The following is a 15,460-nucleotide window of genomic DNA, read 5'->3' on the forward strand; positions in this document are numbered from 1 at the left end:
AAACCTGGTATCAATGTGTTTACTTCTACCATGCAAAACAGGATTCTTCGAAAGTTTAATAGCTGAGCTATTATCACAAAAAACCACAGTGCACTTACTTTGTTCATGACCAAGCTTTCCGAGAACCCTACGCATCCACACTCCTTGACATGCACAGGAGGCAGCAGCTATGAACTCTGCCTCAGTGGTGGAGAGTGTGACCACCGGCTGTTTCTTCGAGGACCAAGCCATAGCACCTGAGCTTAATAAGAACGCATACCCCGACGTACTCTTTCGATCCTCAATGTCTCCTGCGTAGTCGCTATCCGAATAGGCCAGCAAAGTCTTTTCTCATCCTCTCTTGTAAAGAATCCCTAATCCAACAGTGCCCTTTAAATATCGAAGGATTCTTTTCACTGCTTGTTGATGCAATACAGTTGGCCTCTCCATGAACTGGCTAATTAAGCTCACCACATATGCCAAGTCTGGTCTGGTGGCAGTCAAATACATGAGACTGCCCACCATTTGCTTGTAAGCAGTAGCATCAACACTAGTACCACCTTCATCCTTCACAAGCTTGCACCCCGGCACAATTGGATTCATCACAGGATTACAACGCTCCATGCCAAATCTCTCCAACACTTCATTAGTATATTTCTTCTGACTTATGAAAATTCCCTCAGTGCTTTGCACCACTTCCACACTAAGAAAATATTTCATTTTCCCAAGATCAGACATATCGAACTCCTGCTTCATAGAGGCCCTGAACCTCTCAAACATTGCTTCATTGTTCCCTGTGAAGATGAGATCGTCCACGTACAAACTGAGCACAAGAAGTCCTCCTCCTTCTTCTATTTTTATAAACAAAGTGTGCTCAGAGAGACATCTTTCAAACCCCTCCTTGACAAAATAGGACTCAATCTTGCTGTACCAAGCTCGAGGAGCTTGTTTGAGCCCGTATAGGGCCTTCTTCAGTCTATAGTCTATATACCTTGTCTTCTGCTCCCTTCTTCTCATAACCTCGAGGTTGCTCAACAAACACTGCTTCATTCAACTCACCGTGCAGAAATGCACTCTTCACATCAAGTTGGTACACATTCCACCCTTTGTGAGCTGCAAGAGCGAGAATCATCCTAATAGTATCCCAACGAGCTACTAGAGCAAACACCTCGATGTAATCTATTCCATACTGCTGAGTGTATCCCTTACCCACAAGCCGAGCTTTACATTTATCAACCTCCCCATTCTCGTTCATCTTGGTTTTAAATATCCATTTCACCCCTATCTTTTTGGCTTCATCTGGTAATGTAGTTAACTCCCATGTCCCATTCTTCTCGATGGCTTTAATCTCCAAGTCCATTGCTTCTCTCCATTTTTGGCTTTTGACAGCTTCTTCAAAGGACATAGGATCACCAGCTGAAGTAAACATCACAAGATTGTTCCTTTCCTCCTCAGACAGACACTCGCCACTTACGTAATCCTGCATCCATGGTGGCTCTCTTCTTATCCTCCCTTGAACAGGACATGGAGAATTATCTTCAGTTGATTCATTTGATGAAGAACTAGTGGCTTCTTCTTCGATCTGCTCTTCTTCTTCACTGACCTCTTCTTCCTCATTCTCCCCTAATTCATCTTCATCTCCCTACTCAAGAACATCACGGTTAGCTTCTTCAATAGTTTTACCCCAATTCCATTTCTCGTCTTCCTCAAACACAACGTCTTTGCTTATAACAACTTTCTTCGACACAAGGTCATACAATCTATAAGCTTTAGATTCTTCACTTAAGCCTAAGAAAACACACCTGAAGCTTTTGTCATCAAGTTTTTGCCTTTTGTTGTCAGGAATATGCACATGACCAATGCAACCGAACACCCTTAAATGATCAACAGAAGGTTTGAAACCACACCATGCTTCCTCTGGAGTCATGTCCTTCACTGCTAGGGTAGGACATCGATTGAGTACATGAACCACCCAGTTAACAGCTTTGGGCCAGAATTCTTTGGGAACTTGTTTCTCTGACAACATGCAACGTACCATGTTCATGATAGTTCGGTTTTTCTGCTCTGCAACCCCATTTTGTTGTGGGGTGTAGGCTGCAGTGAGTTGCCTACCAATGCCATTTGAGCTACAAAACTTGTTAAATTCCAGTGAGGTGAACTCCCCACCTCTATCAATACGAAGACAACATATAAAGTTCCCGGTTTCTTTCTCTACCAAACTCTTGAATTTTTAAAACACAACAAAAGCTTCTGACTTGGCATTCAAGAAATAAGTCCATACTTTTCTGCTATAATCTTCTATAAAGGTGATTAGGTACCTCTTTTGGCTGTTGGACTCAGGTGTGATAGGACCGCAAATGTTAGAGTGCAAGAGCTAAAGCCTCTGAGATGCTCTCCACAAACTTTTCTTTGGGATGGATTCTTGATGTTGTTTGCCTACCATGTCAGGGCACAGTTTCGAAGAAGCTTTGAGAGAAGGCAGGCCCTTCACCATTTTCTTGTAGGACAAGGCTCTCAAACCTTTGAAATTAAGATGCCCAAATCTCAGGTGCCATAGATGGGTTTTATCTTCAAATGCAGTTTGAAAGCATGCAGGAGCTGGAGCTTGATCTTGAGTTGGCATCAAGGCAAGAAGAACAAACATCCTATTAGCTGACATTTGAGTCTGCATGATTAATCCTCTTACTGGATGATATATCTTACACGCTTTATGTTGAATAAGAATGGCTAGGTTTCTTTCTTGCAATTGGCTGATACTTAGAAAATTATTTTTAAGCTCAGGAATATAGAACACTTCACTGATTACCTGATTTGCTCCATTAACTTGCAATCTGATGCTTCCTTTCCCCATCACTGCCATCTTTGAGTTGTTGCCAAGCTTCACCACTTGTCTGAATGTCTCATCTAGGTTGAGAAACCATTGCTTATTACCACTCATGTGGTTGCTACAGCTGGAGTTAAGGAACCAAACTTCTTCTCTTTTGGAATTATGGAGCTCTACGTAAGCCATTAACAACGTCTCCTGTTCTTCATCAAGCTCAGCATAATTAGCACTTTTTTCCCAACTAGGACACTCATATTGGAAGTGTCCTAGCTTATGGCATTTGTAGCATTCTACAATAGCCTTGTTGAATGGCTGCCTCCCTCTGCCTCTTCCTCGACCTCTTCCTCTTCCTCCAAGTCTCTCTTCATAAGAAATTTTCAAGGCCTGCTCATCTCCTCCATCGTGATAGTTCATTCTCTGCTCATGAACTAATAAGCTGCTTTGTAACTCATCAATTGTCAACATATCCAAATCTTTGGACTCTTCCACCGAACATACAACGTGATCAAATCTTAAGGTCATTGATCTCAAGATCTTCTCGATGATCACAACCTGCCCCATCTTCTCTCCATGAGCTTTCATCTTGTTTGCAATTGTTAGTGTCCGAGCAAAGTACTCGTCCACCTTCTCCCCATCTCTCATTTGAAGAACTTCAAATTCCCTTCTCAATGCCTGTAGCTGAGCCCTCTTCACTCTTGTTGTCCCCTGATACTTTTGCCTCATCGAATCCCATATGCTCTTTGAACTCTCCTTATCAAGGATTGTTTCCATGATAGTTCGATCTATGGCCTGAAAAAGGTAATTTTTCACCTTTAGGTCTTTCAATCGTTGATCTTCAATTGTTTTCTTTTGTGCCTCTATTGCCTCAGCTCCATCTCCTATCATAAGGATCCCTATCTCCACCAAGGACCAATTTTCCTTCGAACTGAGAAAATTCTCCATGAGCATAGCCCAATGGTCATAGTGACCATCGAAATTAGGTATAGCAGGTTGCACAAAGCTGCCTCCTTCAGTTGCCATCTTTCTTTCACTCGTTCTCACTTTCTATTTTCTCTCTTTCTCTCTTGTTAGGAGACTGCAATTCCTAACTACACTCGATCAGGCCCCTTTGTTGGGGCTCTGATACCACTTTGTTGAAACCTCTAAGCTCTAAACACATAAATCTCAATATGTGGGAGTTCAAAGCTTATCTTATTGAATGAATGAAACTGTGGCTTTATACCAGCCTTACAAAAACAGGAATGAAAAACAAAACAACCACATTAACATGGCCTAAAGACGTGGTGAATCTGTTAAGGAATAATTCAAACCTAAGCTAAACCTTGATATTCAGGACTTTATTAACAGAATAGCAACTAACATGATATTAAATGTGATAAGTCTATTTGACTTAGTCACCAAGAAACCTACAGCTCCAACAGTAAGAGCCAACAACTCGACTCACGATCCATTGTGGTCACCTAAGGAGTAAGGACACAACAACATTAAGGATCACTTTGTTTGCTTTTGCTCTAATACCACTTGAAAGTTGTGTTAAAGTGACACCCTACGCCCTTATAGTGCAGTGATATATTTTTGGATTATGATCTCACTGGACTAAATCATAATTTGAGTTAAACATATTCTGCCAAATCCTTCTATTATTAAGTACGGCTGGTACCATTTCGATCGATTCTTCCGAACAAGAGAGGTTTAGTCTTTTAGTCTAGAAATTGCATTTATGTCTGATTATCATTATTTTTCTTTAAAATTTGCTAAAAAGGCTCCTATCACTACTACAAAAAGTTAATCAGACAACGGTGGATTTCTGTTGTCTGATGACCAAGTCCACCGTTGTCTATGTCAGTATTGTGTGATTGAAAAATCACACAACGGTAATTCCACCATTGTCTGATAGTAGTTGGCTCAACAGAATAGCTATTTTTCAGTGAATTCTGCGCAGCAGGTGCCTGCCATGGTATGCGCAGGGATGCCTTGGACATTCAGACAACATAAGATAATTTTTGCTGTTGTCTAAGATTCATAACACACAACAGCCATAACTCTTTCTTTGTTGTCTGAGATTCACAAGACACAACAGATATAACTCATTCTTTGTTGTCTGAGATTAATAACACACAACGGCTATAATTCTATCTTTGTTGTCTGAGATAAGAAACACACAACCAAAGTGAAATTATCTCCGTTGTCTGTTGATTCACTCTGACAACAAAGATGATTTTATTTCTGTTGTGTGTTATGAATCTCACACAACAGAATTTTGTTTTCTTTTGTTGTTGGTTGTTATAGTTCACACAACAACTATATTTGATCAGCTGTGGTGTGATATTGTAATCAAATTAGGTAACAACCAGTGACTGTTGTAGGAGAAGCCTCAATTTTGAACTCATACAACACATTGTTTTGTATTGTGTTGTATGACAATGTGTTGTATGACTGAATATTAGATAGTAATTACCACATAAACAGTACTGTAATTCATATCATTCAATTACCATTTTTCAAACATCCATACATTCAAGTAACTAAATAATGTACCAAACAAGAAAGCATTCCTAGCTAACTACACATGAATCGAAAGCTGATATAGTATCTTTTCGCTTCAACAAAATCTTCACATGCCATTTTATCAAGTATCTTGTGCACTATATTCTTATTTGCATCACCTCCAAGCTTGTTGTGAAACTTCACAAGCTAACACATACTGCAGTAGACGGAATGCTCCAATTTGTTTGTGGTGTTAAGTAGAACGAATCTGAATGGTGCTTCTGGGATTTGGATATTGGAGTGTGAAGAACCGTTTCCTCTATATCTACATCTTCATCATTCAAAATCCTGCACAAGGTTTCCCATCACTTATCAAATATTGAATTACCAATACTAGTCATAATAATTCGAAATCCACAAACATAGATAAGTCAGACTGATGATTGTATAAGCTAAGACAGAGAGGTACATTTGAACATTATATACATAATTAATTAATGAGACAAAGAAGCAAATAATAATCTACCAATGAGACTAAGCAACTTAATGTGTATGCATAAAAACATAGAAATCTTTTCGAGAAAAGCTCTAACTAGTGAAGACCCCCTACCTGAATCCTTGAAGTGCAACTCCCAACAAGTACCAAAGGACCAATCTTCAGTCCACTTGACGCCTTGATCCTATTACGAACATGTAAACCATCATCAGTTGCAATGTTCTTTCGAACTAAAATTTAAGACTCAAGGAATGCTTTGCATGTCTAGTCCAATGTACTAAAGTTTGAGGACTGATAAGAGAGTAAAAATTTCTCAAATCAATAATCTTGTACCAAAAGCTTCAAGGTGAAAAGTTCTCAGAAAACTGGTAACAAGAAATTAAAAAATTCACCAACAATCATCCTTTCAATGATTTTAATCACAACTCTCCAGATTTAAAGTAGACATGCAAAGCTACTATTTTGCAAAGATTCATGTTATTCGCAGTTCAAATGAATGGTCAAACAAAAATCTGAAATGACAGGAAAGCTGAATTCTGTATAAATCCTGAAACAGTGCAGTAACTTCAAAATAGCATAAGTATCTAATTTTAACTCCGTTTTTCATGAAGCCAAGTCCAAAATGATCATTGAAGAGTCTGTTTTAACTTATCAAAGACTGAAAGTGAAAAAAGGAGTATAGGTTTTTCGAAAATCATGGAATAGCCCACTGGTTTAGTTTGGGTGTTGTCTTTGAGGCATAACTTTGAACACATGGTGTGCAGTAATTAAACTTGATCCTTTCCAGTCTTAATCATCCTAATGGATTCATCATAGCTAGATAATAATCAAAAGTGCATTCCACAACAACCTTGAATAGATTTAAGAACAGAGATTTAACAGAAAGTAGGTGTTCTTACCAAAAGTAGTGTATAAGAAAGATTCTGACACTGATGCAAAATGGAGAGGAATTCAGTGGTTTGAAATCTTAGAGTCCTCCATTTGTTCTGTCATAGTGTAATACATAAATTAGAAGCGGTTTATATGACATGCAAAGCAAGAGAAGACCTGGAGCTACGAAAACACTGAGAAATGAAAAGCTATTTAGAATAAGCCAATAAGCACTACCCTCAATCAATCAAGATCCATAATAGGAGCCACAAAAGAGAAATCAAATAAGAAGCAGTTTCAAACAATGAAACATGAAAGCTACCCAATGATCTTATCAGCTAAAATGAACTTGCAATTACATCTCACCAGTAAGATGACCCCTCAATGACTCAAAAGATTTGCAGGGCTTTCTGCACACTCCACAAATAGGATCATGAGCTGAGTGGAAAGCAACCTTCTTGTGCTCAATGAGATGTTCTTTCTTCTTATATTGCTTGTAATAGGTAGGACATTTGTGCCTGTAAGCCCATGGGTCAAGAAATTTCAGCGGAGTCAAACAAATTCATACATTGCATTCAGTCCCAAACACCCAATAGAAATAGACCCTTATAACAAGTAAACAACCTTCACTGGCATATAAGTAAATGTACAGATTCTATTTGCTTGTTTTGAAGATTTTATTATTTAAAAATATTTAGATACATTACTCTAATTATGAAACTCTGAAAATATGTTAACTTGTTCCTGCAGCATTGTTATATATAAGCATTACAGTACTTTCTGGGCTTAAATCTGGAACCTTTATAACTACCTGACACATCGATTACTCTCCTGCAATAACTAACATGACTATACCAAACAAGATTTTCAGAGAAATGTGTCATCAAAGCAATAATAAACACGTACTTCCACAAGAACCGAAAATGCACAATAATCCAGGCTATAATAGCACGGTAGCAGAGTTATCAACTTACTTGTATGCCAATACAATATTTAGGAATAAATGGAACCAAACTCTCTCTCTGAATGCCAAGGCAATCAATGCATGGAGCACTATGCCTCATGGCTCTCTACTCTTTACTCGAGGCTCCATTTTGTTTAACCACCATATAGATACTTTAATCCATACTATATCATAAGATGTTTTCTAGAATGAGTAGTTTCACTAGCAAGAGGCAGAGGAAGAAGACAGATGATTTTTAACTCAACATATATAATCCCCAAACAAAACTCTAAATCTACCACTGAAATTTTTGCAAGATACCCAAGAATTCATATGAAATAATCAGTTTCTTAATTCTACAATTGACTTAGTATGATCCTCCCATATATTTATACCATGTTGATGCTGGTAGTGCCCATATAAATTGAACAATTAACCCACCCGAAAGAAAATTGTTAACATAAACTTAAAAGATAGTTACAAAATTTGGTTTTCAATAGAAGTTCGTGACTGATTTCAAAAGCTAGTAATAAACCCAAGAGAACAATCATTATACCGAAACCAAAACCAAACCGTTCAATTGATATAGAACACAAACAACAAGTACTAATACAATATAACTGATAAGCATCGTACAAAGAGCACCCAAATAAAAATCAACAACCTCAGTAAGTTCACATAACATCAAACACCCAACATAACCGTTTATTAAAACCAAACTCTCACATTCCATGTTAACAGCAGCAAGGCAGTGGACATAATGAAAATAAAACAGCTAGCAAAGTAGAGAAGTCACTCACAGTAAGGCAAGGTAAACAAAGACAGTAAACAACCCAAAGCAAAATCCTCCACTTCAGAAAATTTCCCCCCTTTTGCCTTTCTACAAATTTGATCACAAGTAGAAACCAAACTCTCAAATCTTCACCTTTGCTACTGAAAATCAATCTAAACCCTCAAGCTTCTCCCTTCAAATCCAGAAATACCCAATTCGCAGCCTTTGGTAAAAGCCCAGACTCTCCAACTCTCTCTCTCTCTCTCTCTCTCTCTCTCTCTCTCTCTCTCTCTCTCTCTCTCTCTCTCTCTCTCTCTCTCTCTCTCTCTCTCTCTCTCTCTCTCTCTCTCTCTCTCTCTCTCTCTCTCTCTCTCTCTCTCTCTCTCTCTCTCTCTCTCTCTCTCTCTCTTGCTCTAGTTCTTCTTTCTCTCTCTTTTTTTTTTCTTCCACTGGACTTGTTCTTCCTTCCCCCCTTCACTCTCTTTCTTCCCTCTATCTCCTTTCCTCTCGCAACCTTTTTCTTTCTGCTTCTCCTCTATACTTTGTCTTCTCCTCCTGTTTTCTTCTTTCTTTTTCTTTTTTTTCATCTTTCCTTTTCTTCTTCTCTTTCCTTCCAGTCTCCTCCTTTCTTCCTTTCTCCAGAAACCCCATCCACCACCCCATCAAACAAACCCCACCAAATCCCTTCTTATCTCTTAACAAAAACATAAATAAATAAAAAGTAATAATAGATAAAAACAAATATATATATATATATAAAACAGAAAATTATGACCTCATTTCCAAAGGCCTGGCCAACTTGAGCAACAGCAAAAGGCAGCTTGTACCCATTGTCTGTCCATAAAATTCACAAATATGCCTTGTGCAGTTTCTGGGTGAAAGAAACTGCAAGTATGATGTAATATATAAATATTTGAAGGAAAAAGAAACAGCTAGCTCTAAACTTTTTTAATGGTTCAAATGCTCACCCAGTGCTGGAACCAGATGGACCAATTGATGTTTGAAACATCAAATTGAAAGGATAAGGATTTGAGAGAGGATGGTTATCTGTTTCAGGGGCATATTCCTCCCTCCATGATTTAGCGGCAATGCCCATTGATTAAGGCTTGTCGGACGAGGGAGTCCTCTTCTGTCTGTGCTCCTCTCGCACACTTCCAAGAAAGGCTTGGTTTGCATTTCGCCTCTATCTTTTCAACTCACTGTACACAAATCACAAGGCAGATGCAGAAATCAATGAAGTAAAAATTGAAATTTGATTACTAAAACAAACCCAGTATAAGCAGATGCAGAACTCTGAATCGGAAATTCAGTACTCACAAACCCTAAATCCCAGAGAAAGATGAACAATCTAAAGGAACCGAAACCTTGGTACAAACACAAACATTTGTGTATCAATGAGCAGAAACTCAAGAAACCAAATAGAAGAATCGAACCCAGCAATTAGATAATTACTTGTAAGAGCAAGAGGTGCAGAAACTAATCTTGATTGTGTTGCCAGCGCCGAGTGAAGAGGTTAAGGACATCGAAGCATAGTGAAGAGGCTAAAGAGAGGTTTCACGAGAGAGAGGGGTTTCATGGAGGGGAGGGAGGGGGAGGGGGGTTTTCACGACCGAGAGAGCCCGAGAGAGGTTTTTAATTTTTCTTTCAAACACGATGCAGCTAGGGCTGGGTGGGAGGTATAATTAAACTTCAATAAATTTTAAAGTCGCTCACACAACAGAAATCTAACAAACTGTTGTAGGAGCGCACTACATAAAATCAAAATGCCAAAACATGGAGGGAAATATGCCGCCTACAGCATTTTGGCTCAAAATATTGCAGTCTATGTTTCCACTTCACACAACAGAAAAATATAACTTCTGTTGTCTAATTTCTATAGCTTGCAATAGATTTACCTTGTAGAAGACATTCAAGCAAGCTTCCTCAAAATTTGGCATCAAGTTTTCAATCACACAACGGAAAATCTCAGGCACCGTTGTACCAAGTAGCCCAAATTTCAGATTTCAAGAGGCAACAAAGACTCGAGAATGAAGCAAAATCTGTAGCTAAATTTTTAAGACTCAGACAACGGATAATATATAATTGTGTTGTGCAATGTAGTTCTGAAAAAAAAATTATCATTTTGTTGACATTCACACAACAGAACATCACTAATACCGTTGTATAACAGAGTTTACTTAAATACACAACAGACGATTTCTGTTCTGTTGTGTGATTAACTTTTTGTAGTATATAATGTTACATTAATACATTTGATATGAAACATCTTCCCCTCTTCATTTAGTTTCCCAGCTTATCTATGCTGAGTCCAAGAAGTGGGGCATAGATCTCTTATTGACACTTCTCACCTGAGGATGCGCAGTTCATTCACTCCATCTCTATTAGTCACGATTGAAAGTTCTAGAGAGAATTTGTAAAAGCAAGAAGAAAAAATCTGGGAAATGCTTAATTGAAAAACAAGTCGTACATGATGGGGTATATATAGTAGCGGTGACGATATCCTAAGCTTGACACATGTCAAGACAGCTATGGAGCACTAATGACTAGCTCATGCAACTAATAGTAATTAATGAACTTCTAAAGTTCTAATTACTCTAATTGCTTAATACAGAAATTAACATAGGTTTAAGCCTAACACCCTCCCTCAACTTGATGGAAAGACATGAGCATCAAGTTGGAGCAGAAAAGAGTATGCATGGGAGCACACAAGCCCTTGGGTGAACAAGTCAACAAGCTGATTCCTTGAGGTAACAAACTGAAGTTTAAGAGAGCCTTCTTTTACTTGATTCCTTGTAAAGTGAATGTCAACCTCAAGGAAAATGTTCCCTTGCCATCGGGCAAAAACCTTATGTCTTGCAAGTGGGTGTTTAAGATAAAAAGAAATGCAGATGGTACAATTGCTAGACACAAAGCTAGGCTTGTGGCTAGAGGCTTCGGCCAGGAATTTGGGGTTGACTATGAAGAAACCTTTTCACCTGTGGTTCGACACACAACTACTGTCAGGTTTATCTTGAGTCTTGCTGCTCATTTCAACTGGCAACTTCACCAACTTGATGTTAAGAATGCCTTCTTGCATGGTCTTTTGAATGAGGAAGTGTATATGACTCAACCAGGTGGCTTTGTAAATCAGGATTCCCCAACTTTTGTGTGCAAACTAAATAAATCTCTCTATGGTCTTAAGCAGCACCAAGGGCTTGGAATGAGAGATTCACTAATTTCCTCCCATCTCTTGGTTTCATTTCATCAAATGCAGATCCTAGCCTCTTTGTTAAACATTCTGAATCAGCTCAAGTTTTTCTCTTGCTATATGTCGATGACATTATTCTCACTGGCAATTGAGATGATCTTATTGCTGATATTAAACTTGCTCTTCAACGAGAATTTGACATGAAGGACCTTGGCAAGCTACACTATTTCCTTGGCATTGAAATCAAGTATTAACAATCTGGTTTGTTTGTGTCTCAGCACAAGTATGCAAGAGACCTATTACATAAATCTGGACTTGATGATTGTCACTCACTCCACTCCCTGTAAATTTGGGGTTAGACTCATGAAAGACTCAGGTTTCCCACTTTCAGGCTCTGATACCATGAAAGTTCTAGAGAGAATTTGTAAAAGCAAGAAGAAAATATTTGGGAAATGCTTAATTGAAAAACAAGTCGTACATGATGGGGTATATATAGTAGCGGTGACGATATCCTAAGCTTGACACACGTCAAGACAGTTGTGGAGCACTAATGACTAGCTCATGCAACTAATAGTACTTTATGAACTGCTAATTACTCTAATTGCTTATTACAGAATTAACAGAAATTAACATAGGTTTAAACCTAACAACGATGACAAACATGACACAATTATCTAGTATTATGATTCTTGGCCTCTTGGGTGATTTAATGTTGACAGTGCTTATATTTTGGTTTTAGATAGGATTGTCCATGCAACATATCGCAAAAACGTATCATCTACTGCATCTTTATGTACTTCGTTGTGGAGGGTTATATGGAGGCAGCTCAAGAGGTCAAGCTTTGTATCTTAAATTGGTAATTAAATTTTCCAGGAACAAAAGATTCTTAAATTTCCAGGGAGGATATACGGAGAAGTGTTTTAGAGAAACATATCTCATTTTATCTAAAGAAGGGAAATGCATAAATGTAGAATCTGGTTTTATTTATGGCTTCATATTGACAATTCATCCAAATTTTTTTCAGGGGTCAATGGGGATCGACTTTCTTAAATTACCAGGATACGCCAATAAGTACTTTAGGAAACATATCTCATTTTATGAACTAAAGAAGGAAGATGCATGAATGTAAAATCCGGTCTTGTGCTTCCTTTTTGGCTCTCTACATTGATGACTTAAGGCTTGGTTTCAGTATAAATAACAGTTTTCTACCCATTTCTTCTCAAGTGTTCTTCTCGTTTCTCTCCATATGCACTTGCAATTTGTTTTTCCATTTCGTTTCAAATATTGCATTCTCATCCTTGCATGTTTTACATTTGAAAGATGAAACACAAGCACGCCATATTGGTCCACAGGGAGAGAATGCAAGGGATGCCAAACACTTTTGAAAGTTAATTTCTATATTATCGGATCAACAATTTACCAACCTAAGTGAGCCTCTATTAATAAGGTGATCACTGTGAGTCGACCGATCAGGATCCTTGAAATGTTCTTTCACAACCGCGGTGATCATGATCAAGATCGAGACAGAAGATACTACCGACTACGAACGATGGCGCACACTTTGTTTGCGTACGATCAACCCAATTCAAGTGTTCCATCAAAGTAGATTTTTTGTCTCCTATTGGCTTCACAATTAAGGATCACAATATATAGTCTGTGTGACTATCTGTTTGGCGTGAATTAGTCTACCTAACTAATTTGGTTGTACAAAATATATCATGCATATACTTTGTATCCTATTAAATATAGGTTATGTACATGTAAACTTGTAAGACTACAGTACCTCTTTTTGCACATTTTAGAAAATTTCATTTACTAACCACATTTGACATGGTATTATTACTTCGATTTTAATAAGAAAAGCTCTTGGTATAAGGAAAAAAATAAAATAAAAAAGAATCAAAGTTCTTAAGAATCTTTCAAATGGAAGCTAATACGTACACTTTTACAATAAATTCACAAATTAATCATCTCTTAATTAAAAAATAAATAAAATGAAGTCAACTTTTAGCACCAGTAGCAAAAAAGAGAAGTCAACTTCTAACATGTTCACAATATCATATGATCAGAATGATAGAGTTGAAAAAAGAAAATACAAATTGATATACATGTGCCCATTACGGCACCCCTTAATATATCACATAATGCTACACAAAGTTGCCACATTCACCGCCGTATCCAATGCTTTCATCGTTTGGCGCATTCTGGTCTGCAAAACGTACATATGGATCGAAAAATTTTCATCGTATATACATACACATAATTTTGAAGAAAATGTTTGAAGAGAACATGGATTAACAATGAAGAAGAAGAAGATTTTAGACAGGAAAAAAACATACCCGTCCTGGTCCACCTCCAGGTGAATCTATGGCCTGCATATCATGCATTTTGTCAATGTTACTGAAACTGTATGCATGTAAAGTAGCCTTAACAAATATATTTACAAATTACTCAATAAAATACTGAAAACAAAAATAAACATAATCATATCCAATTGGATAGTTCCAAATTAATTTAGACACAATGTCCAAGTTCTGCTTTATTTTTTTCGCTCATGCAATAAGTGTTATGGTCGTAATTGTTCTTTTTTTATATTGCCTTAAATATCGATCACCGGGGAACGATAAGAGAAAGTTTGGATCAAATTAACGACACTGGATCATATATATGGAAGCTAGGAGTTTTTGGACCAAATTGATTCCAACAAGTGTATTTAAGAACCATACCAGGATTGCAGAACCATATCCTCCTCTCTTTGATCTGAGCAACATATGGTTATCCATAAAGTAGTCATGATGGTGATCACTCTGCTGGTTATACCTTTGCCTTTCCGGCTTCGATTCATAGCATCTGGGACAAAGATCGTAAGTGTTTGAGTTGACGTTGTCAAAGCACTCAACACAAGTGAAGTAGAGCCCCGTGAGACAAATCCCGCAGATGCTGCACCAGAAGCTCCTAGTCTTGATGATATAGTAAAACGTGAGAACTTCCATGAAATCGAGAGCACCGTCGTGGTTCCGATCCAGATCGTTGAAGAAGCTGGGGCTGATCCATTGGTTGCCGCTTTGGTACAGAAATGTGGAGAACTCGTTCCAGTCAACTTGGCCGTCGCAGTTTGTGTCCATGGATTGGAAGAAGCTCCATGCTAGTTGCTGAATCTCAGGTGACCCGTTGTTGTAATATGCTGAAGCTGCCTGATGCAACTCGTCCATTTCAGGGTCCTTGAAGCTATTGCTAGCTAGAGCTATCTTGGCATGTATAGAAAATTGCGGTGTATGTATAAACTATAAAGAAGTTGTTAATTAATATGGTAGACGAAATAAATATGCAGCGCTGTGTATTTCATTTAATATCAAGGTCTTAGTTTTGATGCGTTGACCTTAATTACATGTGGAGTGTCGTCTTTCTGATCAGTGTGCTAGGTCAAGTGTGTCTAGTGAGATATTGGGATTTGAATTTGCTCACCATTATTCCTTAGATGGTGATACCACCACTCAATACGGTGTTGCCACTTGTAATGCACCATAATTATGATTAATCATGGTTAATATTATAATTAAGAAGAAAAAAAGACTTTAATAAATATCAAATAAAATATAAGGAAATGAGGAAAAAACCATCCGATCGCAGCCACCATCAAGTCCTCTCTATGAATATAAGAAGAATCCTAATGATAACATACCACTGATACCAGTATAGTTTTACTAATGAAGACTGAAGCATGATATTGTTCTTATCTAATATCAGTCCCTAGATTTTTCACTTCTCTTCAGTAAGACAGAAGCATCTGCATATGATCCTTTGAATTTGGTATTTTTGCCACTTAACCTTTCTGGGTATGTATCAGTTTTTGATTGACTGAACTTGATGATGCCTTTTGGCTATTCATTCTGTGGAGGTTC

At 37.8% G+C, this 15,460-nt stretch overlaps 1 protein-coding gene and 1 long non-coding RNA gene across 2 annotated transcripts; both read right to left on the reverse strand.

Moving 5' to 3' along the window:
* Positions 1-5,268: 5,268 nt before the first annotated feature.
* On the reverse strand, positions 5,269-8,693 carry LOC112167841. The gene is made up of 4 exons (XR_002923960.2): positions 7,023-8,693; positions 6,686-6,772; positions 5,901-5,970; positions 5,269-5,638 (listed from the first exon to the last, which is right to left on the reverse strand). It is a non-coding gene; the product is annotated as an uncharacterized LOC112167841 (long non-coding RNA).
* A 4,881-nt stretch (positions 8,694-13,574) lies between these two features.
* On the reverse strand, positions 13,575-14,809 carry LOC112168194. The gene is made up of 3 exons (XM_024305310.2): positions 14,285-14,809; positions 13,898-13,930; positions 13,575-13,767 (listed from the first exon to the last, which is right to left on the reverse strand). Exons 1-3 carry the CDS (start codon positions 14,768-14,770, stop codon positions 13,696-13,698), a joined length of 591 nt encoding a protein of 196 aa, XP_024161078.1. The 5' UTR covers positions 14,771-14,809; the 3' UTR covers positions 13,575-13,695.
* Between the last annotated feature and the right edge of the window lie 651 nt (positions 14,810-15,460).

The sequence above is a fragment of the Rosa chinensis genome, chromosome 5, assembly GCF_002994745.2.
Source record: "Rosa chinensis cultivar Old Blush chromosome 5, RchiOBHm-V2, whole genome shotgun sequence".
NCBI lineage: Eukaryota > Viridiplantae > Streptophyta > Magnoliopsida > Rosales > Rosaceae > Rosa > Rosa chinensis.